Raw genomic sequence first — 24,136 nt, 5'->3', positions numbered from 1 at the left:
AAGAGGAGCCCAAAAATATATTTTGCTCAGCTATCAAGAACGACGGTCTTTGCTTACAAGAACTAGTTGATACGATTATTTTATAATTTCAGAATGAAGCACTCATCTAGTGTTGCACTTGCGCTTTATTCTTTAAAAACGTTTTGCAGTTCTGACAGGAATAGTTGCCCTGATTTCACTTGTTAAAGCACGAAGTCCCTATCTGTGTTTGCACATAGAATTCGCTTCATCTCTATTCTGTACCAGATTAAAAATCTGAACCCAGGGCGCTGTTGACTTGGATTATTTAAAGAATGACGGATGGCAGCACGGCACTGTATCAGTCTGTTAAAATCACACCCGCATAACATAAGATGACTGTCCGAATTAGAATGTGTAAAGATGTAGCCGATAAATACTGTCAAATGTAAAACATCGTATTTTTATGTAATGTGATGAACGAAGTTTTTGTTTTTATGTACCGATGTGTATATATTTTAACATGGATTTTGCAGTGGGTGCTTGTATTTTATGTGAAGTGAGTAGGTGTACGCTTGGGGAAGGACGCATTACATCAGAGTGCCTATGGGGGCCAGAAAACTTTAATTTACTCCTGAATAACGTGCACTCACTGCCCAGATTGCGCCCAATTTTCTTCAAGATAGACGAGAAATGAGGCGAAAAATCAACGAAACAATTTCAGCCGGTAAAAACTGCAACAGAACAATATGAATAACACAGCAAATACAGCGGAAAAGAAAACGAAACTAATACATAACTCATAGATAAGGAAAGATTACGAATCCATTATGAGCTTGGCTACAAAGGAGAGAAAAGTAAAAAAAATGTATTGAGAAGGCAAGTGTGATGATAACAAAGGTAACACAGAGACTTTACTCATCTGAAAGCCGGTGACCTTTAATTAGCAAACGGAACAAAGTAAAACATGCTCATACTGCCAAACGTTGTTGTTAACGTATCAAGAATAACATTAAATTATAAAATCGTAATTGTATATCAGACAAAAGGAAGGAATGATTAAGTGGTACAGAACACTACTGACAGTAACAGCAATGTGACACTAATAACACTCCGTGAAAGTGCAATGTTCTACTCGATTCAATACTACTCTACTCAATTCCTTTCGATAACTAGGGTGCCTTCAAAATTGATAAAAGAGAGATTTTTGATCAGCAGAGCCAAATATTCACAATGGTCTAAGTTAATAATGTATTTTTGTATCATACTAGTAATGTTAAGTGTACACTTCGAGAAATTGTTTAGTTTGTATGGTGTGATATTTTGTCAATTAGTATTCAAACCAGAAGTGATAGTAGATTTCTGCTGTTTCCGGCTTTAGTAGAAAAATTAGAATTCAGATAGACTATATTCACGAAACACTTAATTTATTGCAGCAAATCGTTTCTTGCTATTTGTTACCGTTTTAACTCTAAAGCGATCAATGATAAAACCGGAAGTGGTTTGTTTTTTGTCATTCTTGCTGATACAAAGAGATAATAATAGAGTTGAAGTAGGCCTATATGTTCTCAAATCTCTTACTTAACCCTTTCTGGACCAGTAGTTTCAGTGTGAAACCACAGTTTTAACTCTTTTCTCCGTGCAGCCTAATGGATTTAGAAGGAAACCATCTTTTAGTATGAACTTTGCAAGCCATCTAAGAACAGGAGTTTAAATTATTTCCAGGATTTTCATTCGCTTTGAAACTGTATAGCCAATTGACGTTGAAAGTTTGTTGTTTTCTTTCTCTTCATAAATTCATTCTTTGGGAAACAAGGGGTAATCGAAAAAAGAACGTATCTCTCTACCTGCTATCATTTTTACTCTATATCGATCCACGTAAAAACCGGAAATGTTTGATGTGTTTCACCTGTAGTTTAAACAGAAAATATAAGGAGGTACCTATTCTTAAACTGCTAAATTATTCAAAAAGAAAACACTGCTTCTTGTAGCTCTTGTTGATTGGGTTCTATGTAGATAATATTGAAACCGTAAGTTGTAGTTGATTTCCATCAACTCTAGTCTCATTAGTAGAGTGCTAATTATGAGGATGTGCATTCTTGAGAAGCTTAATCGATTGCAGTAAACCGCTTTTCTCTATCTATTACTGTTTTTTCTATAATGATCAACGTAGAAAACGGAAGTAGATGATTTTTATCACTTCAGGTTTAACTTTCCTTCATTAACTAACACGATTCCTAACTTCTGACCACATAAAATAATGTCCATGACCCTAAAACAATCAACATAATAAACAACTCTACATAATGAACAAACAATCAACTCTATAATGAACAATAGCAGCACTACACGTCTCCAACTCCAACACTACATGTCTCCAACCCTACACGTTTTTGTTGTATAGTTAAGCAGCTCATGAATAAACTTGTCTCCATGGTCGTCATTTTTTGCCCTCAAAAAGAATGTAGTTGACATTTATCCCCCTTAAATTTCTTGAATAACACGTGCGATACAAATACTTGGAAAAAGTAACAAGAAGGACTTAAGGATCTACGTATCAAGTTAAGGAAGAACAAGAGAATAAATTGTTTCGGTAACCCATGCTGGGTGCTATGACGTCATTGAGTGAAATCAGAACCCACATACAAATTAAAACACAGTCGTTGAGCATAAGCTTGTTTGCAAACAATTAACTTGTTCCTTGGGAGTGCTTGTTTACTGTTTCCTGTGTTGTTTTCTTACGTGTGCAGTATATGAATGAGAATGATTGTTTAATTAACGTGGGCTCACAATGGAACATCACTAAAAATGAAGTTTGGGAGAAGGAAGTTTGGAAGTTAACCATATAGTTGTAATCCACTATGTCGCAGGATCATGAGAAAGATTCGAAAGTTTTTTTTTTTTTTTTTTTTTGTCCTTACGAAGAAAGTTATATGAATTTCCATTCAATGATAACACTAGGGAACAAATTTGAACTTTGTATTTCGTCGTTGCGCCTCGAAGAACCGCTATGTAACATTTTTGTCGAAAATGAGTTATGAGGTGAAAATAAACTTGAAAGCTGTCAGGTACCGTCCAATATAATGTGATAAGTGAATATTCAATTGTTTCGCCACAACAATGAAAAAAAATAATAGATGGAAATTAAAGGTGATGTTTTATGTGCTTATAAAGGCGAAAAGATAAACCGACATGTGCTACGTATACATAAAAATAGGTAATAAAATATTGCTGAAGCAAGTTAGAACAATGTCCAGAGCATAATGTACTCAGAACAATTTTGTTATACGTTTCCGTGTATATTTGGCAAAATTTTAATAGTGGAATGTTTTTGTCTCTCCTGAAAGGTTTTTTTTTTTAACACATAGAGGTTCTTCGAGGCGCAGCGACGATTGTTACAAAATAATTAAAGTATGTTCCTTATTCATTTTTTCGCTAATTTCAAATTTATTTTCAGTTTCTTTATACCACGCTCAGTTTTTGAGTAACATACTATTCAATCCCCAACGTAAAGACCCTATTGCATTATGTATACTCACATATTGTATATTATGTATAATCGGCTAAAATGTACTCTTTGTTGAACTTCAGCATGTTGCATTAGGAAGGTCTCATTTTACTTTCCAGCAATAATCCACCAGCGTCCTGGAGTTCCTTCTGCCCTTATAACGATATTCCATAGTTACCAACTCTTTGTATAACATTTCCGCATGGTCATCATTGACAGCTCCAAGATTGCTAGGGAAGAAGTTCAAGTGAGAGTGCACGAAATGGATTTTGAGAGACATATGACACCCTTTTTCCTTGTAGGCTTGTAGGATTTCTCTTACAAGCACTTTATAGTTTTCGGCTCTGAAGTAACTAAGAAAGCTTTTTTTAGGATGCTGGCAAAAGATTGCCTTCAACCAACTCTTTTGGATTAAAATCAAATGTTGGATGATGCAGTAGTGTTCGAATTTGGGACCAGTGAATATGCCTTTCTTTATTTTTGCATCACTGATTTTAGGAATTTTTTTTCTGTAGACATTGGAAGCCTACGGTACGATTATGTTCTATGCCTTTAACAAAATTTTTCATGAGTCCCAGTTTAATATGCAATGAAGGCAAAAATACTTCACCTGAATGAAGTAGTTGTTAGTGCACCACGTTCTTCTCAAAAACTGTAAAATGTTATCGCTTTTCGCGTTGTTGTTGTTTAATGTAGTGTTCCTTAGAGTTTCTACTACCCAAGAGGCACAGAGAACTCCGAAACTTTGTAAAACGAAGTAGGAGTCTTAACAACAGCACCTTAAAATCTCCACAAACATCTAATTTGTAAATATCATACTATATATTGCTCAATATTGTGGTTTCATGTTTTCGTAAGAGTCAATCATGTTATTAGCATATGCTATGTGAATTGATTAATACATATTCCCAATATGAAGTAGAGTTGCTTTCATACTAGTTTTAGAAGAATCTATGAAGGATAGGATTGTGTTCATGTCCCAGAAAATGCAATAATCAGTTCACATCAATAAAGAAAATTAGATTGTCCGATTGTGAGGAAAAAAGTCTTCAAACTCCGTTTGTCTTTGCTGGGAATTACATATCCTCGTATCTTTACCCAAAAGAATCCAACCTTTTAGTGGATTGTAAGCCTAGAAATTTGAATGTTACTTTGCTACTTCTGTAGGCTTCTGTACAATATTTACATTGGTAACCTTAAATTTTTATTTTAATAAAACCGGCTTTAACTTAGTATACTGCCTTATTAAACAACGCGTATTTTTCAGTTAAAGTGGGGCTTAACATAGCTTATGATTTTCGAACCTTTAGTAACCATTGCAATAACATTGGAGGTACTCATTAATAGTAAAAATACCTAAAATGTAATGTAAGTTTAGACAGCTTAATTTCCTCCAAACTAAATTATTGCGAGAGAAGGTTAAAAACATGTAGCTGGAACATAGGTCTTGGTAAAGGAATAAGTTTTAGAATGATGCGATATATCACCTTTATATGTGCGGCGTGTAACCGACTGCATACGAGAGAGACGCTATGATCTAATGTTCTATATATATATATATATATATATATATATATATATATATATATATATATATATATATATATATATATATCCTCCCTTGCAGGTGAGAAAATACAGTCACACAGCAGTAAATCACAAGTCATTTCACAAGTATACATAGTCACACAATAGCACCATCTTCGAATACAATATTATGTTTATTAAAGGCGTTAAGAGTTTGAAATATGACAAAACATAAAGTATATGTGATCAACAAGTAATTATAAATTATTTCATACAGTATAGTAATGTTATGAGACGAATATAGTTTTGTTCAATATTATTCATGGGGTCTATTATTATCGTCGTACATTACGTTGGTATTTTCATAGTATATAATTAGCCTTTGGCTAGCTGGGCTCTCCGTCTCCAAACCCCGGCGTTTACTCGGCCTCCGGTCTCGAACTCTTATATATCAACCTTTCTAGCAAGAGTGAATTTCGAGCATTTACTCTTTAATTACATTTTCTGAACTCGGCCACGAGCTTCGCCCCCTGAACCCTACGTTTAGTCGGCCTACAGCCTCGCACCTCTTAAACTCACAATTCTCAATTTTTTCAAGTTTTTTTTCCTATTTCAACTATCGTAGAGATAAGATTTTTCATCTCAAGTAAATGTCCCTTTGAATTTTTTCTTGCCTCCTTTAGACCCCTTAAAAATTAAAATAATTATCACTTTTGACAATTTTCCTGTGGGTTATTTCCGGAAAGCTACAATCGTGCCAAATTTCAACTTTCTAAGTCAATCGGAAGTACCCCTTTATTTTATGTCAGTTCTTGTAGCTTTATATATAGTTAGGATGTTATCTTCTATCACTGATTGTTGTTTATTTACACTATTTATATTTCTTTCGTTTACATACTTATATCACCCTATATACTTATTTATTTGCTTCGATATATTTATTGCATGATCATATTATTAAAATATTGTATATAAACAAGATGCGAAATCCCGGAGGACGGGGGGAATTTTCCTCCCACCAAAAATTTTATGCTTGCATTCCCCCTCACCAAAATCTGTAGGGGGAACGCCAATATTAGACTAGAGGGGGAGATGGAAAGCAAATGACTACGAATATCCATCAGGGCTAAAGAAAACGGTCATGATAAAATGGATGATAATAGTGAGTTAAGAAAGTGAAATGAAACGGGAAGGCCCCGAGAAAACCTCAACACACAGTGTTTGTATACCACAAGTAGAATTTTGCGTGAGCTAGATAAAGCCAGGGATCCCACCCACCTGAAGTGAGCGCTTTACCACTGACGCAACGCGGCTTTTCGTTGTGCTTTCAAGTATTTACATTGAAATCATATCTGTTATTTATAATAACATATTATTGCTAAAAATACAATATAGATACATAGGTGACCGGATATCTGAGCGACCAAACTGAAACACTAAAAACTTAAAGAGGAAATGGGAACTTCATAAATAAAAAATAAAAACTACATTCAGACTCTACATTTCGTAGTGATCTACGGCTGGCCAGGTGGAGGGCTTCAGCTTCGTAGTTATAATGCCTGGTTAGCACATCGGTTCTCAGGCGCTATTATTTCTGACTCCTAGATCTCATTCCGCTATTTTCGTAAATACAGTCTTCAATATGATGGTAAACACAATGGGACAATGATCCCACGGGAGTCTAACCCTGGACCATACGCACTAAAGTGCATATTAAATTTAGTAGATAAGTGTACCAATATAGGTTAAATGAATAAATAATATTATTAAAATATTTTAAATTACAATTAGCACTAGTTTCGACATTTATTATTATTAGTAAGGATCGGATTTTAAGGTGCAAAAATTTGGTAGGAAAAAGGGAATAAAAGGGGCTGAAACATAATTCAAAAATTGTGCAAAAAAAGTGCTAATAGGATATCTTTATTAAGTGCTATAGTATATAGTTACATAAACATTCTTTATTTATTACACCAACAAATATTTTTAAAGTCTTGGGTTTAAACATTGGACATAAAATACAAAATTGTTTTATTTAATCCCAAATTTGTATAACATTTAACATTCTTGTAATAAAATTGTGGTTAAAACCAACTCGGTATTTAAAAAAATCTTTAATTTAGCAATATTGTGGATTGAGAAACTATCACATACTACTGGGTATTCAGGCTCTGGGTATACACAACATTTCTATATTTTCAAATGCTAGTTTCTATCGCTTGGAGCTCAGGAGATCCTTGTATGTGGAGAAACTTTGCTCGACATCAACGGAAACCAGTGGTACACATCTTGTAAGCGCATGGACAGGAAATTCAGTTGACGTTGGAAAGGTTTTTATGTCCAGATTGTTTCGCAAATTCAGTTCAAATTTATCCCTAGCAAACCGGCCAAGATTGCGTCTAAATTTATGGAATGTTATGTATAAACTAGATTGAAAATAAAACATAATGCTCTGTTCAAATTAAAAAAAAATAGGGAAAAAGGGACAATAAAGATGCTGAAGGGTAAAAGAAGTAAGAAAAAGGGAAACTTTATGAGTCTAGCAAAAAAAGGTGCAATATTCATGAGAAAGGTGCAACAAAGTATCTGCATTTCAGTTCGTTTTATGCCCGGAAATACATATTTTGAACTATGGTTGTTATAACAACTACATTTTTAGAAAAGGTGCTTCACCTTAAAATCTGCTCTCTAATTATTATTATTATTATTATTATTATTATTATTATTATTACGATGCTAATAATAATAATAATAATAATAATAATAATAATAATAATAATAATAATAATAATAATAATAATAATAATAATAATAATAATAATACACTATGCAACAAAGTTTAACTTTTGTTTTGTCCTTGGGATGATATTGTTATTTTCCAATTTAGAATGTCCGAATATTATGGAAATTGATTTTTATATACTTCAAACATTTTTATATACTTGGTTTTGTAGTGAATTCGTTGGATTATTGTTTTTCTAACCTGTTTAAGTTCCTGCATTTCACACGAATTTTAATTAAGTAGTTACTACCTCAACACTATTCATCCGATAACCATGGTTTATACGTCTTTCTCTTTAGAATAAAATAGACTTTCAAATAGTACCATGCATACCCATACATGGTGTACCCTAAAAGAGAAAATTCGGGATTTTCGGAAATTTTCCCTATAAAAAACAAAAATATCAGATCTTGAGCCCTTCTGGAGTGACCCTGTACATAGGTATCCAAAGGAACTCAGCCTTAGAAGTTACTTATGCTCTCTAAGTAATTATTCCGCCATGTTTTATTGCAAATATGTTTAAGAGATATGAAGAAAATTTTGAATTCAGTGTTTAAACTACAAAATTTATTATCTAAATAGAAAATGAAAAAGACAATTTTTAAACAGCAGAAACAAGTTTTCTTTACACGTGCATTATATATGTGCTTTTCAAAGAGACTGAACAGTTTAAGCTTCATTTTCATTAAGTACTGCTGTTGCTGAAAGTGGCTGGTACGAAAAACATATTTTTTTATTATTTATTTATTTCAAACCAGAATACATTAGAAGCCTATGGACCTATGTGACGTAAAGAAATACAAATGAAATTATAACAAATTGTTGTTATACGGACACAAAATTATCAGCAAATGTAGCCTACATATTGCTCATACGACAGACAATAAAATATTTTTTATAAATACAACTTTTAAGGAACAGCACGAATGGTAGAAAATATCAAAGAAGCATAATATGACTGTTCCCAACACGCTATTTGTACCATGAACAGACTATGAAAACAGGTAACTTGTTTAAAAAGAGGTGTAACTTAATCGAGTTCCCGATCAAAACTGATTATAAGTTTTACAAATACGAACCTTCGACAACAATCACTAGAAAACGAATGACATTTTTGTCTGACTACCTAAAAAATTGCCGTAGAAAATAAATAAATAAATAAACAATAAAGAAAAACAAAAGGGCATTGATTTACACAACAATCAATTTCGTTTTCCTTTTCGAACGAGTTCTCATTTGATTTTTCGTCTCATCAACGATCCATTACAAGTTACATCTTCGTTTACCTGAATACAAAGTTGGGAGTTGTTTCGTTGGCGATGATTCATTGCTGTAAACGAGTTTTTAAAGGACAGGTATGGGGAATAAATAACTACATTGCAAGTCTTCAAAATTCAGAAAGATTGCTGGATGCTTATCCCAACACTATTCATGAACTGACAAATCGCAACTCTTAAAAAATGTAATAAATTTAGAAAACATGAGCCATGGCAACAATATTGCAAAGTGCAGTTGGAATCTTAAAACATGCGGTGAAAATTAGGAGTGTTGCCAATTTAAAAGAATAATGGACTTTGGTGCACATTAGAAGCAGTCCTAAATTCATACTGGTTAACTATAGAACAAAAATAAGCATACCATTGGCTTTTTGGGGAAAGAATGCTATTAAAATGACGTGTCACATGCTATGGTTTTCATTTTTCAAAACTTCATTTTAATTCAAAAGGGCGGATTTCAAGATGGCTGCCATCAGGGTTACCCTTACCGTAACACTTGTCTCTAGGTATAATATGTATTACCGAAGCTTTTGTCCACTTATTATCATTAATACGCGGGTTAGAAGCGGAGGTAAAGGACTTATGCACATAGTAAGTATAACAATTAATATGCTTGTAACTTTTCCCCAAATGTGCGTATCTTAAACCTAATTTCACCATTGTTTTGCTGATTAAATTCTAGACCGAAATTATGTATTATATTACCCTATTCCCATTTAAAAAACTTGATCTTAATTCAAAATGGCGGATTTCAAGATGACTGCTATCAAGGTCATACGTACCATACGACTTTCCCCTATACCTTATATGTATCTACATGGCTGTTCTTTGACTATCTCTTCGTTCACAAAGGGTAGTAAGGGACTTGTGCAGTAATCTCTAATAACCACATCACAACTCTTAAAAATTATATATATACATAAAATAGAAAACATGCACGATGTCAAAAATTTCTGTCATCGCAAATAATGCATACATGCCCTCTATCAGAAATAGAAATCATTGAAATCGAACCCGGATACCTGGGTGATGTCCCTTGTAAGTTGAACTCAGTAATAAAATTAACATATATATTTAATTTGAATATCCATTTTCTTGTTTAATGCTTTCTATTAGCGCAATTGGTAAAATTTGAAACAAATACCACAGAGAGAAATGATAAAGTATATTGCTTGTAACAAGTTTCTGGGAAATCTTATAAACTGCTTAATTTAGAGCTTTTAGGAAATGTCTTAACGTTTGTATTTCTTTGTGATAAATTATAATAAAAGGAATATAGTATGTCAACTAAACTCAGAAGCTTTCGGTATAGAAAGCTGTGTAATACAGACTCTGTTGTCGAGTTTAATCTGTCTTTGACCAAACCCAGCCTTCAATTGTAACGATCTTTATTCCTTAGAAGATGGACTACCTGATCACCAAATTTCTTGGATAATCGGCCAGTTGTTACCGAGGAATACAACATTCAAGGAAAGCCAAGCCAAACCGATCCTGTAGCCGGCCGATCTCGATCATGACATTTAGATATCTTTATTCATTAGACGATTTATTTCCTTAACATCCAAATATGGTTCATTTGTGACAAATAGTTATTGAGAAATAAAGTATCACATCCACACTAAGACACACATACATACATACATCTGGAGTAAAACTATAAAGCTCACGCATGTTTACTCTAGGAACTAAAATCAAATTCTAAATAATTTCTTTTATGTATATCTAGTAGACCATAATGGATCAGAAAGTGAGAAGACTGTTACCCGCAGTAAGCAAACAAATATTCTCCGGAGTTTTAAAGCATTGTAAATGGTGTGAAATACTTCACCTTGTTTGTATTTTCTGGTAATTTTAAAGAGATTTGGATTTTAATTTACTGTGAAACGGTCACAAATGAAACATTTTGTATCTAAGCAGAATTCACTTTTTATACCAATGCACTTACGCAGGAGGCTTGAGCCAGGTCAGCACCCCTGACTACGCCACTGGATTGTAGAAACGAACATTATAAGCGTGACGCTACTCAGCCATCTTGAAGCTATAAACGTAACTAATGGTACCATACAATAATCCTTGCAAATTCGTGGTTTAAGCAAAATTTACAGATTATTTCAAGACGCCCATATATTTTAAGAATTTTAATTTTTGTACAAATTAAAAACGGGAGATTATTCTGGAATTTAGGATAATATTTCTGTAAATAAAGTAGAATGAAATTAAATAATTTCCGTGAATTTGAAACCATAACCTGTTGGATAGCAAAGTTGGATATCTTAGAGTTATAAATAAGCGAAGAGATAGTACCATAAAGAACATTGTAAATTCGAATTCACGATAATCCTGCATGACAAAGTGGCGCAAGTTAGACAACATTCGACAAGGACCACATCACAAAGGGCCTCTAATCACGAGCAAGCCAAAGAAGGACGTAAATGACTTGTTGGCTTTTATACCACCTATCCATCATCACTACTTCTTGTCTTTAAAGGACAGTGACCAGCATGGATATGATGACGATGACGTGTACTGTGACAGTAATGATGATGCATGATCTTCCAGTATGCCTTTCTTTTTCATGTTTCTTTTTATTGATGTTGTCACTTTGTTTTTTCTGGCTTATGTTTACGTACATTTACTGCTGTTCATTGTTTTTGTTAATATACTGTTTTGTTACACAAGGGGATTGGATGGCAAAGTGGCGTATGCCAATATTACTCGTTATTTTAGATATCGATGTGTTTATTAGAGTGAATACAGGTAATTCTGCAAAATTATAAACTTACACTTACGTAAAGAGTCTTCACAGATAAACGTCAAATTATGAGGGATAAAAATATTTGTAGAATTTCTTCTGCTTATTTTAACTGAAAATACAAGATCTATGTGTATATATGCTGACGCTCTGCACTTTTCGAGTTGGCAACATACCTTAGCAACATAAAGAATTAACAATAGAATTGTGTACTTTTTGTCCGATTTTTCTATATCGATTCAAATAAAAGTCTCAATATCTCAAAATGTCTCACAAGTGACTTACGCCAGTTTGACATCCAACTCCTCATTTCAGAATAAATTCCTTCTTGATCATCATCAATCTATGCAAACTAGAAAAATGTTAGAATCCACTGCAATTTTCGGTTTCAATACTGGTCACCATAGAACAACACCAATAATGAGTATTGAAAAACGTTACATGTATGAATTTACTAGAGTCCAAAGAATAAGTTCGGTCTAAGGAATAAAATTGCTGTTACAACAAGAACCAACAAGAAAAACGGAAAAAAAAAATATTCGTTGTTTCAGTGTTAATGTTTGTAGAATAACAGTGGTAAGAAATAGCATCAAATTGTTTATTGATATGGACTCAGTATTCGAAGAAACCTTAACACACTGAAAGCGGTAGAAATTTGCTAATGGTTTTATAGTTAATTGCCAAAGAAACAAAACCGCTAATACACACCAAGGAAATCTTTCTGTTTAGATGTGGCTTTACAAGAACAGGTTCCATTTTAGCTCTAATTTTTCTACGTGGCAGAGATATCGTGCTACTTCCTACTTCAATACTGATCTCTATAGAGCAGAAACCGTAACAGATAGAGAAAAAATGCTTTATTTAAATTTATTGTAACAATGATGTGTTAAATATCAATCAAAAATGTCTATTAAAATTAAATGTAATTTAGAGATGACTTCTGGTTAAAATTTGGACACCTGTAATTTGAGAGTGAACTTTAGTTCCATAATGTGTGACAAAATTAATTAGTTCGACATTCTCTCGCCCACATTATTTAATATCTATCTATCATAGATAGTGAAAAGAGAAAGACTTCATTTCGGTAGGAGATAGAATGATTTGGTGTATACGGTTTCCAGATAAAATGGCTCTTGTTGTGGAATATCAAAATAAATTAAATAAGGTGTTAGAAAGCTTGAGCAGGTGCTGTGAATAAGAAGTGCTGTACTATAGGATGAAAATAAATGTTACAAACACAAAATCAATGGTAATCGAAACAAAGGGGTCGGTGAAAATAAAAGGGAGTGGAGAAAATAGAATAGGTGACGACTAGTTTTCGATACCTAGGTAATATTACTAGTGATAATGAAGTGCGAACTTGAAATAAAAGCAAGGATAAGAATGGCGAAGAAGAGTCTGTTTATGGACACGAGTGACAGGGTGTTAGAAATGATGGGGAAGAAAAGAACGACTTTAGATATTATTAAGAAAAGGACGAGAAACATTTTGGGATATTGGCTAAGTAGGAACTGTATTATGAGGAACGTGCCAGAGGGGAAAGATACGAAGGAGTGAAGGGAACTACAACTAATAGTCGATATCAAAACAGAAAAATCGTATGTGAAGATGAAGAGGTTAGCGAAGACCGTGAAACATGGAAAGTTCTTAGTTGCAGCAAGTGATCTGCCAATAATAGCAGAAAACCTATGATGGTGACATTCAAGACTTTTGATTTTTAACTTAAGCGAAGTAAAAATGAAAAAGTCTTGAAGAAAAATTAAAATAAATTCTTCTTTGTCTTGGTATTCCGAACCAGACTTAAGGTGATGAAAGATAGAATGTGATCGGTTAATTCTATAGAGGTTATTGACTGTGTTCCATTGATGGATAAATATGTGGCATAAATTAACAAATACCATAAATATGGAAATTCATATACTGTGTATAAATAAGTTCTAACTGAGAGAACATAATTATAATATTAATATATGTATTGATGTACAATAATTGATTAATAGGCTGTCGTGATCTGCGTCAAACTGAGTTTCATTTATCAGCATGAGATTCTGACCCAAAATAAAAATAATGAACTTAAATATATATGTGATTGTTTTGGTTCTTTTGTTAGATAATATAATAAATGTATAAAATATATTCGAATGAATGATGTGTAGAACTGGACAGTAGCACACATGGTTGGTCATTCGGATGACATGGTGTTTTAGTAATATTATTTGCTAATAAAAGTAATTAGAGATCCAATTTCAGGATATCTTCACATGAGAGATTCAAAAATATATAATATGTGGATAAAACGATGCTCGCAATATTATGAAAGAACGAGTTCAACATATTATTCGTTTTAGCCGACTTTATTTCTTATTTATATGTATTGTATTTAGGTGTAGACTCGATGCCAGGTGGGAACTCCTTCGTGGCAAAGCGGTTAGCATATGAGTCTTTCGCGTGGGAGACCCGGGTTCGATTCCAGGCGGGAGCTCATGTGGTTCGTATTTCAGGCTAAGGGTCTTCACTACAGCGAAATTAAACTACCACTAATTTTAGAGTTTTTCTGTAATATCTTCAAAACAAATAAAAATATTCGAAAAGGAGAAATGTAGTGAACTAACAATACGATTGTATATGTGATACCTTTACCACAATTCACCTATCTGCTTTTGGTAGGCGTCTATATATGGAACCAACAAAAAATGCTAAATCTATCTACAGTTCCAAATTGAAAACAGATAGATGAGTTGTGATAACGGTATCACATGCAAAATGGTATTATCTAGTTCACTACGTTTCTGATTTTCGAATATTTTTATTTGGTTTGAAGATATTACAGAAAAACTCTAAATTATGCGGTAGTTTAATTTCGCAGTGGTGAAGGTCCTTAATTAGTAGGTTCACGTCTAATATAGCCTCGCTGCTGAAAGGGACATTAAACTACATTGAACTAACTCGATGGCAGCTTGATGCCAGAAGCAATGCCAAGTACTTTCCTTAGTTTATTAAAATGTATAAATGATTTTACCTCATTTTAAATTTTGAGTAGTAAGAGATTACAAAATACTTTAATTCTGTTGTTCCCTGGAAGAAGTAAAAGTTTTTGTATTCCCTTAGAGTTAAAAGTGAACCATAATTATGTCATCATACACATTCGTAAATGATGTTTTCCTTTTTCAAAAAAAGTTGTTTCTTTATTATTTTATCAGAAGCTAGATGGCAGAGCCATATGCAAAGAGAAATTGGTAGATATGATGTGACTACTATTCAGAATCGGATGTGAAGAAAATGTAAAGCAATGGTGATAAATAGGGTTAGGAGTTTTAAGTACACATGTTTTTTTATTTTTTTAGAGCAACAAAGGGCTCTCATAAAATACTCACTGTACCAAAGGTGAACAGATTTTTCAATGAAAATAGATATTTTCTTCAGCACTGCTCTCTCCTTCTTTGTATCCTTTTACCCTTAATCTCTTTCTTATACTCCTTTATCTTTCATTCTTTTCTTTCCACTGCTACATTCGCTAATTTCTTTGAAATTATTTTGAGAGATCCTTCGTGGCTCTGTGTATTACGTATGCACCTTTGACGTGAGAGACCCGGTTCGGTTTCCGCCTGGAGCCCATGCTGTTCGGATTCCAAGTTAAGCTATAGGTTCACGTTTCATATAACCTCACAGTGAACAGGACGCTAAGCTTCCAAAATTATTTCCATCAAAAGTCGGGTATCTTTTAAAATATATTTTGTGTTATTCTGGCTGAACAGCACAATCATAGAAGCAACAAGCCTCTTATACATGTCATTGCCATATTCCCTTTCTATCTTCTTATATTACGTATAGTTTTTTCTTATATATATATAGTATTTCACCGTAGAACTGTAACTGTAATCTGTCTGCGATTCATTAATCACTCTGGACGATAAACATTAGCGATACGCATCCATCTACTCATTTTCAAAGATAAAAATATCAGAAATGATAATCTTCGAGAAAAAAGTCCAAGGACCTCGAATAAACTACTGTTTGAAGATAACGTTTAAAGTAATTCAATAGTATTATACAAGGTAGTTCTAAAGTAGGTATACAGTCCCATACTGATCAATTCATTGCTTTTTATATCATTTCTTACTGCTATCCATCATTTAGACTTAGTTTCTTTATCATTTGTTCTTAATGTGTTTTTACTGATATCTTGAGCTCGGAACAGCCACGGAAATAAACCTATAAGCTAGAATGTTATACTTGATCAAGGCAGGGTTGTATACGTACTTTTGGGACACCCTGTATGAGCTGAAGGCAGAAATTTGTCATAATAAGGCGAACCAATAAGCCTTCTAACAATTATTCGAAAAATTCACATGAATATTAATGCTGATTAGAGTATTGTATAAAAATATTGTGTTGAGATGGAAAACCTTACGAAGAATTATTCGGAAACTGTCCGATTCCGATGCAGAAGTCACGTTAAATGAAACCATGACCATGTTAGACAGATATGATTTCACATTCTCCCTTACAGGTGAGAAAATGAAGTCCATGTTGTTAATTGAACGCATTGAAATGAATTGGATCCAAAATAAAATAAAATGCCAACACATTGCGAAATTAAGTTCGTAAAAGTGTCTTTTGTGGTCTATTGATCAAAATGTAATTAGATAAGAAATTCTTCTCATACCCTAGTAACTCAGATTCTGGTTGTTTTCTTGTATGAGAATTATAACAAGATCAAGCAGTGTATTTTTCTTCTGATGATTTTGTGAAGAAAAAGAGTTTGAGGTTACTCTTCAGAAAAAAAAATCGGATTTTGTCTAAATTGCCATATCTACCGAGTTGCCAATCATAGTGTGATGTTTTCTCACTTACAAAGACGTCTTATTTCAAAATAGAAACAAGTTTACAACAGTGCTTAATATTGTTAAGCACAACAACTTTAGATTGTTCCTTTTCCTTTCTGTAGCTACGGCCTTTGCTATTAAAACTGACGCTGCAAACTTAATATAGGGATAAGGTACTGGGTATCCTTGAGAACATTACAATTTGCGCTTGACGTCATCAGAAAATAAATATTACGATATCAAACTAAACGAGAAAGTGAAAAATTACATACTTACTAGAGTTTCAATGGTCGAAAATTCTGTCATAATTCAGAGAGACATTTATAATATAACAAGTATTCAATATACGAAAAGAAAGTTAAGATATGCATATTGTTATAACAATAACTTTGAATGAGCTTCGGCAATCACGACCTTCACATTGGCAAAACTTACTCACAAATATATCATCATACTCTGATCAACATAATCAGATTCTCTCAATTAAGACTGTTCGGTCATACAGGCAGATCACTTGCTTTAACATTTACTTTATTTTAGGTTTGTCATCAACAAGTGAACATTTTGCAAAACCAACTTCAGGGATGCAAGACGTATGATATTCTTTACATATCCTACTGCAAAATTGAGTACATCTTAGAATCCTAAACGTTATTCATAGTCACTCGTGATGTAAATTATTTCCACATCGTAAGATTATACGTAAATTCGCAGTTGTGCTGTTATAAAGACTAAGCAAAAAATTTAATTTAAATGAAAATATACAAAGCGCTCCGCTTTGCCTCTCTGTCATCTATCTAAACACTGCACTATATCCTTTTCGATCAGTGAAACGCAATATGTCTTGTTCTCAAACGTTAGGTTTGTTCAGAGTGGTACTAATTAGCAACAATTTTACGCACAGCTTGCTCTATGAATTAAATGCAGGCGTTGAAAATGTATTTTAAATAAATTAAAAGTCAACTTACATTTTGCATCCATATGGGTGTTAGGTTTGCAACGCTAGATGTGATGTCATGTATGTACAACTATAGCATAATTATAATAAATGAGCAGAAATTTTCTTTCTTCTAACTGGCACTACCGTAATTAACTATTATTTAATCTAAGTTGAGGTTGTTTCAAAAACTGCGGCTCCCTGTTTCTCTTTTTCTCTCCCAAAGTTGTATAACTTTACAGATTGAAAGGCATTGAAATGCAATGATTTAATTTCATAAATAATTGTAATATTGTTGGTGTCGAAATGTTGTGCAAGAAATACATTAAAGAAATAGAAAATATGAAGAATATAGAAGAGGAACAACTAAGTCATACTAGAAAGAAAAGTAGAATTAAAAGAAAGAACAAACTTTCGAAGGAAGTTTCTAGTATTATCCTTTTCTTTGGTTGTGGTACAGGCGTTTAGCGTTCCCTTTTTAGCACTGAAGTTATGTGAGAAGTAGATCCACGCCATACCAAATGCAGTTAGGTTGGTCACTTAGCCACAAGATAATTTGTTCCCAATCTCTTAGTTGAATTTATAGCTCAAATATTTCTGTGTAGATTTCCGAAAATTATAACGGAGCTATAATTTCACTACAACGAGAAATCAATAATAATAATAATAATAATAATAATAATAATAATAATAATAATAATAATAATTTTAAATATGTTTATTGGAAGCAAACAGTATTACAGCCACAGGTGGCCCTAAGAAAAAGAAATGTTTTTACAAGCATAGAGCGCATGCAAATAGAATTAACAGCGTAGAACTGATTATACAAAAATAAATGAAATGAATAAAATATGAGTTCAGAAAAGTAACATAAAAACATGTAGTATCTGTTACAAACTGGAAAAAAAATAACAGTAGTAAAAAAATAAGCATAGCTAACATGGATATAGAAAAAGTATACCATATAGGATAAGTATACAGTGCAAAATTAAAAAAATAGATTATTATTAACCATATAGTTGTAACAGTTTAGAAACTATTGAAAGAGAAAAAAGTTGAAAAAGACACTATGTAGCAGTTAATACAATATGAAAATAAATATTTCTAAGTTAAACACTTCAGGTAAAATACACTGATTCATAAGGCTAGTAATAATGACGTAAATAAAATAAGCATAAAAAAATAATGACACAAATAAAAATCCCTGACCAAGTTTGAAAAAGAAAGTGCAGTATACGTAGTAAAGAAGGAATAAAGCATAGGAGAAAAGATGATAGGAAAATAAAAGACGAAAGAATAATAAAAAAAACTAACAAAACACAAAAGGATCTTTCAAATGGCACCTTACAAACTTTACAAAATGACCTCCAGAAATATAATAAAAATAAGAAACAAACATGTGTATCTGTTCAGAATTAAAAAGGTTCTTACAATTTTATTTAAAAAATACTATATATACTATATATATAAAATATATAAAACAAATATATAAAACAAATCCATACAGTATTTAGAAAAATAGAAAACAGAATTAAGAGAAACAATTGCAAGCCTAAAAATACTAAGACAATTCAACGTTTATCTAAAAATTTAAAAATAATTCACGCACCTTCTTGAAATTGTTATGAAACAAATCAAGAACCGGATAAAAGTTATTAGCTGTGTCTATACTTTTATATATAGAAGACCTAATTAGATATTTACTAATAAACAGACCAAATTTCCTAATATTTCTATGAGGAATTTTTAAAGAGAAAAAGTTCTCCAGAATAAAATCTCCATGCAGAATTACATGATAAAAATCAAAGTCAAAGAGCTGACGCCTGTCAGCCAGAAGGGTAAGATTAACTAACTCGCTTCTCCTTCTCCTTTTTCTTTAAACTTACATTTTAACAAGTCTAGAATGAATTTGAACTGATTCAATCGAAGAACTAAAATGTTTTGCTTCACTATTCCAAATTATCGTACAATATTCAAGATGAGACCTAACATTGCACATATAGAGAATTTTACAGGTGTTAATATTAGTAAAATTTCGACATAACCACTTGATCATTGTTAAATTCCACCTAGCTTTGTAGATAACAACCTGAAGATTCTTCTGAAAAAGCAATTTTTCATCTAATATTACTCCTAAATCTTTAACATGCTTAACGAATTGGATATGTTGATATCCTATCCTATATAATAATAATAATAATAATAATAATAATAATAATAATAATAATAATAATAATAATAATAATAATAATAATAATAATATGGAGAATTAACAGAAAGTAAGGTTACAAAACCTGCAGTGAAACGTGTATATCTTATTTCATACAACCAATACAGCCAACAGATAGTACATATATTAGGTTATTTTTCGATATAGTCTTCATTTTGTTGAGGCATTTGTCGCATCGTGGGAGAGTTTGAATATTCCTTTCTGGTAAAAATTGCTGTCCTTGCGTGTTCAGCTACGTTGTCACGAAGTGTTTCACATCCTCATCTTAAGTGAAGCGACGGCCTCCTAGTTGCTCCTTCAAATGTCCAATTCTGCATTCAGATGTCGTAACGTGATACTCTAATTGTATTGAATGAGCTTCTCCCCGTGAGCTGTATTCAAATCTGATAATGTCGTTCTGGGTCGGCCACTGCGGTCCTCGTCGGTGACGTTTTCTCTATCAGCCGTAAAGTCCCAAAACCATTCTGCTACATGCTGACGAGCCATTACAGTCTCTCCGTAAACCTCTACCAGCTGCCGGTGAATTTCAGCCGCGGTTACATGTTCTTCCCACAGAAATCGAATGACAGAGACCAGTTTCTCAAACGAGTCGTCATTTGTGTTTGCCTACAACTAGCACCGTAGGTGATGGGTGGCTTAGATTTTGCACAGTTGCCAACTCCATGTAGTAAAATTACCGCACACTCCTCATTCCTCTATAACAGACGAACCTCTAGAAATATCGGCCTTGTAGCCTTAGTTTTGATCCATCCTCGTATTAAGAAAGAAACCTCACGCTTGAGACATATTTCAATCAATAATTCTCATCTACTTGTATATATATAATGTATATATGTATGTATGTATATGTATCGCATACGTAAATATACGAGGTATGTTTAAAAAGCATCGAATCTTTGGTTGGCAAAAATACATTCATTGATTTGGAAAGCCGAAATACATATCCCTTCAATGTAGTCTCCTTGGTAATGCAGACACTTCTTCCATCGCTCCCGCTATTGTTCGAAACACTTCTGGAACGCAATTTTTGGAATGGTGAGAAACAGTGCCGTCGAATTCCGCATGATCTCTTCTCTTGAGTCAAATCAAGTCCCTTTTAGTGACATTTTCAACCTGGGACAAGTTATACTGAGTCATGTCTGGTGAGTAGGACCCTGACGACGCACAGGAATATTGTGTTTAGCAATGAAAGTGTGAATCAAATTTCACGGAGACTCTCCATATGCCCAAATTCTCGTTCAAAATTGAATGTACCGATCCGATTAAAGTTTTCGCTTGGATATAGCAAAACAGTTGGCAAAATTTGATGCAAGATTGCTGCTCGTTTTTCTGTCGTTTTACCAAAAAAAAAAAAAAAAAAACTTAAATGTGTCGACAGCTCACTACACTTCTTCACTCGTTGGCCGACTGCCAGCGACTAACGATTTCTGCGGGTACGGTAAAACTTCACGACTGGGCATGAGTGTCCCTTCTACATCTACACTGAAGAAAGTATCCAGCACTTCATTGGTTTACGCGCGAAAATATTTAACGGTTTCAAATGTCTACCCAACAGTGACATACGTATATTTCTGACAACACAGATTTACTATTGGTAATTAAAATGTATGCTTTCATTTTGTATCTAAAAGCTTTACGGCTATTAAGCAGGAAATTTTCGTACATAAATAGTCAAATGTATGTTCCTTCTTTTCTAAATCTGATATATTTTCATCTTTCTTTCAGATACAAACAGCGAAGAATTCTTAGAGGAGCTGGGCGAGGAACTTTTTCGTTGTAGTTGTGAACCAATGTTCAAACGAGCAATATGTAGCCTGGGCTGTGATTTAGAACAGTTTTTAATCAATTTGGATGGGGTACATGATGTGTTGAAACAGTCAGATGAAGTGTTAGAAGCTCACGAAGACTCCTTTATATGCACAAAAGAAGGTGAATCTTTAGTGTTACATTTCAGTACTGACAGAGCTAGTGTTGGACACGTTTTAGCCGGAATGATTAAAGCCATTTCACGTAATTTGTATAGAACTGAAATGAGTGTTGAAACAATGTTCGAGAGCGGGGACAAGTGTTTGTTTCGGTATCTCATTGTTCCACAAGTGAAAAGTGTCAGTGCTGGTGACGTCAAAACATCGTGTGAGAATGACACAAGTTCTGCTCGTCATTACAGACGACTTGCTTCGTCCTTGTCTACTGAGTCAAGTGACTTAAAACTTGGTGTTTCTACGTTCTGCAAAGCATTTCCGTGGCATTTTGTAGTTGACAGGAATCTAGATTTAGTACAAATAGGTAGTGGTTTTATGAGACTATTTGGTCGTGAGCTGAAAAATTTAGGTGCTTTCGTCGGAACTTATTTTGAATTTTCTCGACCGAAACTTTCGCTCACGTTTGAAGACATTTTAAAGCGATGCAATACTCCATTTATGCTTGTTATCAAGAGGACTTGCGTTTCATCGTCAGACAACTGTTCGGTAACGGTAAGTCATGAATCTTTGTTTTAAATAAATTAATATTTTCTTTTATTGCAAATTTATACAATTCCTCCTTTTATTTACTTCTTTTATACAATTCTTCCTTTTATTTACTTCTTTTATACAATTCTTTCTTTTATATACTTCTTTTATACAATTCTTTCTTTTATTTACTTCTTTTATACAATTCTTCCTTTTATTTACTTCTTTTATACAATTCTTCCTTTTATTTACTTCTACTTATACAATTCTTATTTCTAGAAGCACCAGGGCGAGGTCGATCTTCCGAGCGTTGAAAGTCTCAAATTTTTACAGGGTAAAGATTGTTTCCCAAGAGCTCTTGATTTTTTACGTTGCTCATTAAAATATAATCTTCACTTTTGTGAGTTATAACATCATTAATGTAATTTTATAAAACTGGAAATTCATTTGGTGTAGAATGATTTATCACTCTTTGGTATTAAGTGTAAAACATTTTTTGCTTTTAGCATTTTCTAGTCACTTTTCATTTTAGTCCATGGCCTACATTCTTTTCTAAGTGTTACCTATGTCTCTAGTACAAATCGTCGATCCAATGTCAAAACCGCGAATGTGCAAATTTTGCTATTTTCATCTAAGTGCAGTTTCATGTTATTTGGGGCACACAGATTCCAGTACCAAAGTCCCAGTTGTGAAATATGAGTATATTAGAAGTTATCGTCAATTCCTAAAACATGTACCTAAGTCTATACACTGATTTTTCGGATTGAGTTGAATATTAAAATGCTTATAACTCAAAATCAAATTTAGCACATTCGCGGTTTTGGCATTGGATCGACGAAATGTGAAGGTTACAGGAGAGCACTTTCCAGTGTTAATGATATTATCAGTTCAGTCATTTCTTGAATAACATTTTCGCATATGTAATACTCAAATGGCATTAAGATTAGGAATTAGATACCTGGACTTCCAGCATCCGTCCATGTTAGCACGTCAAGTACAAGAGATGACGTCCCTCAGCGACCACACTCTCCGGAGAAAGAAAAGGAAGAAAGGATTGGGGAAGAAAAGAAGCGTCCTGGAACCTGTATGTTAGGTTCCATCCCGGAATTTACCTGGTGTAAATGACGGAAACTCAGGAAAAGCTGACTCAGGACAGTTGGCTTGAAAAAGCTTTTACAGTTTTTCAACCGAGTGTCTCCACCAGGAATTGAACCCAGAATCGCTCTCTTGAAAGACGAAAGTGTTAACGACTACGCTACGCGGGACCACTCTAATACACGAATGATGTCATCATGATAAATGTAAACTATAACCGCTTCAAATGCTTTTGGTATTAGTCTAGTTTGAAGTATAACCTTAAACTCAATAGGCATAGTGTGACAAACATTTGAAAAGAGCGCGGGTAAATTTGACCCCTTTTTGTAATTAATATTTTCGACTTTTCTATCAGATTATACTCTAAAAATAATCTCCATTAAACACTATGTATAAACGAATGTGAGTTTATGTGTGAACGAGTCATGCAATAACTACTGAATTAATTGAAGTGACACTTAGCGTGATTATCAACCTTAATTCTCCCAAGGATCTTACGATATTATGCTGACAATTTCCGGACTATGGAAAGGAGGAAATTGTAACATGCAAAAAGTAATCGAAAGCGACAAATAGCGCCAATTACTATCGACTCCATAGCTTTCGGGATCGATGAGATGAAAAGTGATGCTCATGATGCTGTTTAAATCTAAATTCATCCCAAACCCTCATCGAGGGCCGCGGTGGCTCAGTGGTAGAGCGTTCACCTCTGGTGCTTGGGGTCCCGGGTTCGATCCCAGTCCCCGCCAAGTGAACTTTGTGGTGGACAAACACCGTGTGCGTGGGTCTTCTCG

General features: G+C 33.5%; 1 protein-coding gene across 1 annotated transcript in view; it reads left to right on the top strand.

Annotated features, from left to right (window-relative positions):
• LOC145670252 (head-specific guanylate cyclase-like) overlaps window positions 1–24,136 on the top strand; it is an 891,926-nt gene that overhangs the window by 580,972 nt on the left and 286,818 nt on the right. The window contains exon 4 of the mRNA XM_081738665.1: window positions 21,523–22,271. Coding sequence (XP_081594791.1) covers window positions 21,523–22,271 — 749 coding nt within the window. The remainder of the gene's footprint in view (window positions 1–21,522; window positions 22,272–24,136) is intronic.

The sequence above is a fragment of the Thermobia domestica genome, chromosome 14, assembly GCF_964235325.1.
Source record: "Thermobia domestica chromosome 14, izTheDome1.hap1.1, whole genome shotgun sequence".
In the NCBI taxonomy this organism is placed as follows: Eukaryota; Metazoa; Arthropoda; class Insecta; order Zygentoma; family Lepismatidae; genus Thermobia; species Thermobia domestica.
This window is presented reverse-complemented; position numbering and strand designations above follow the sequence as displayed.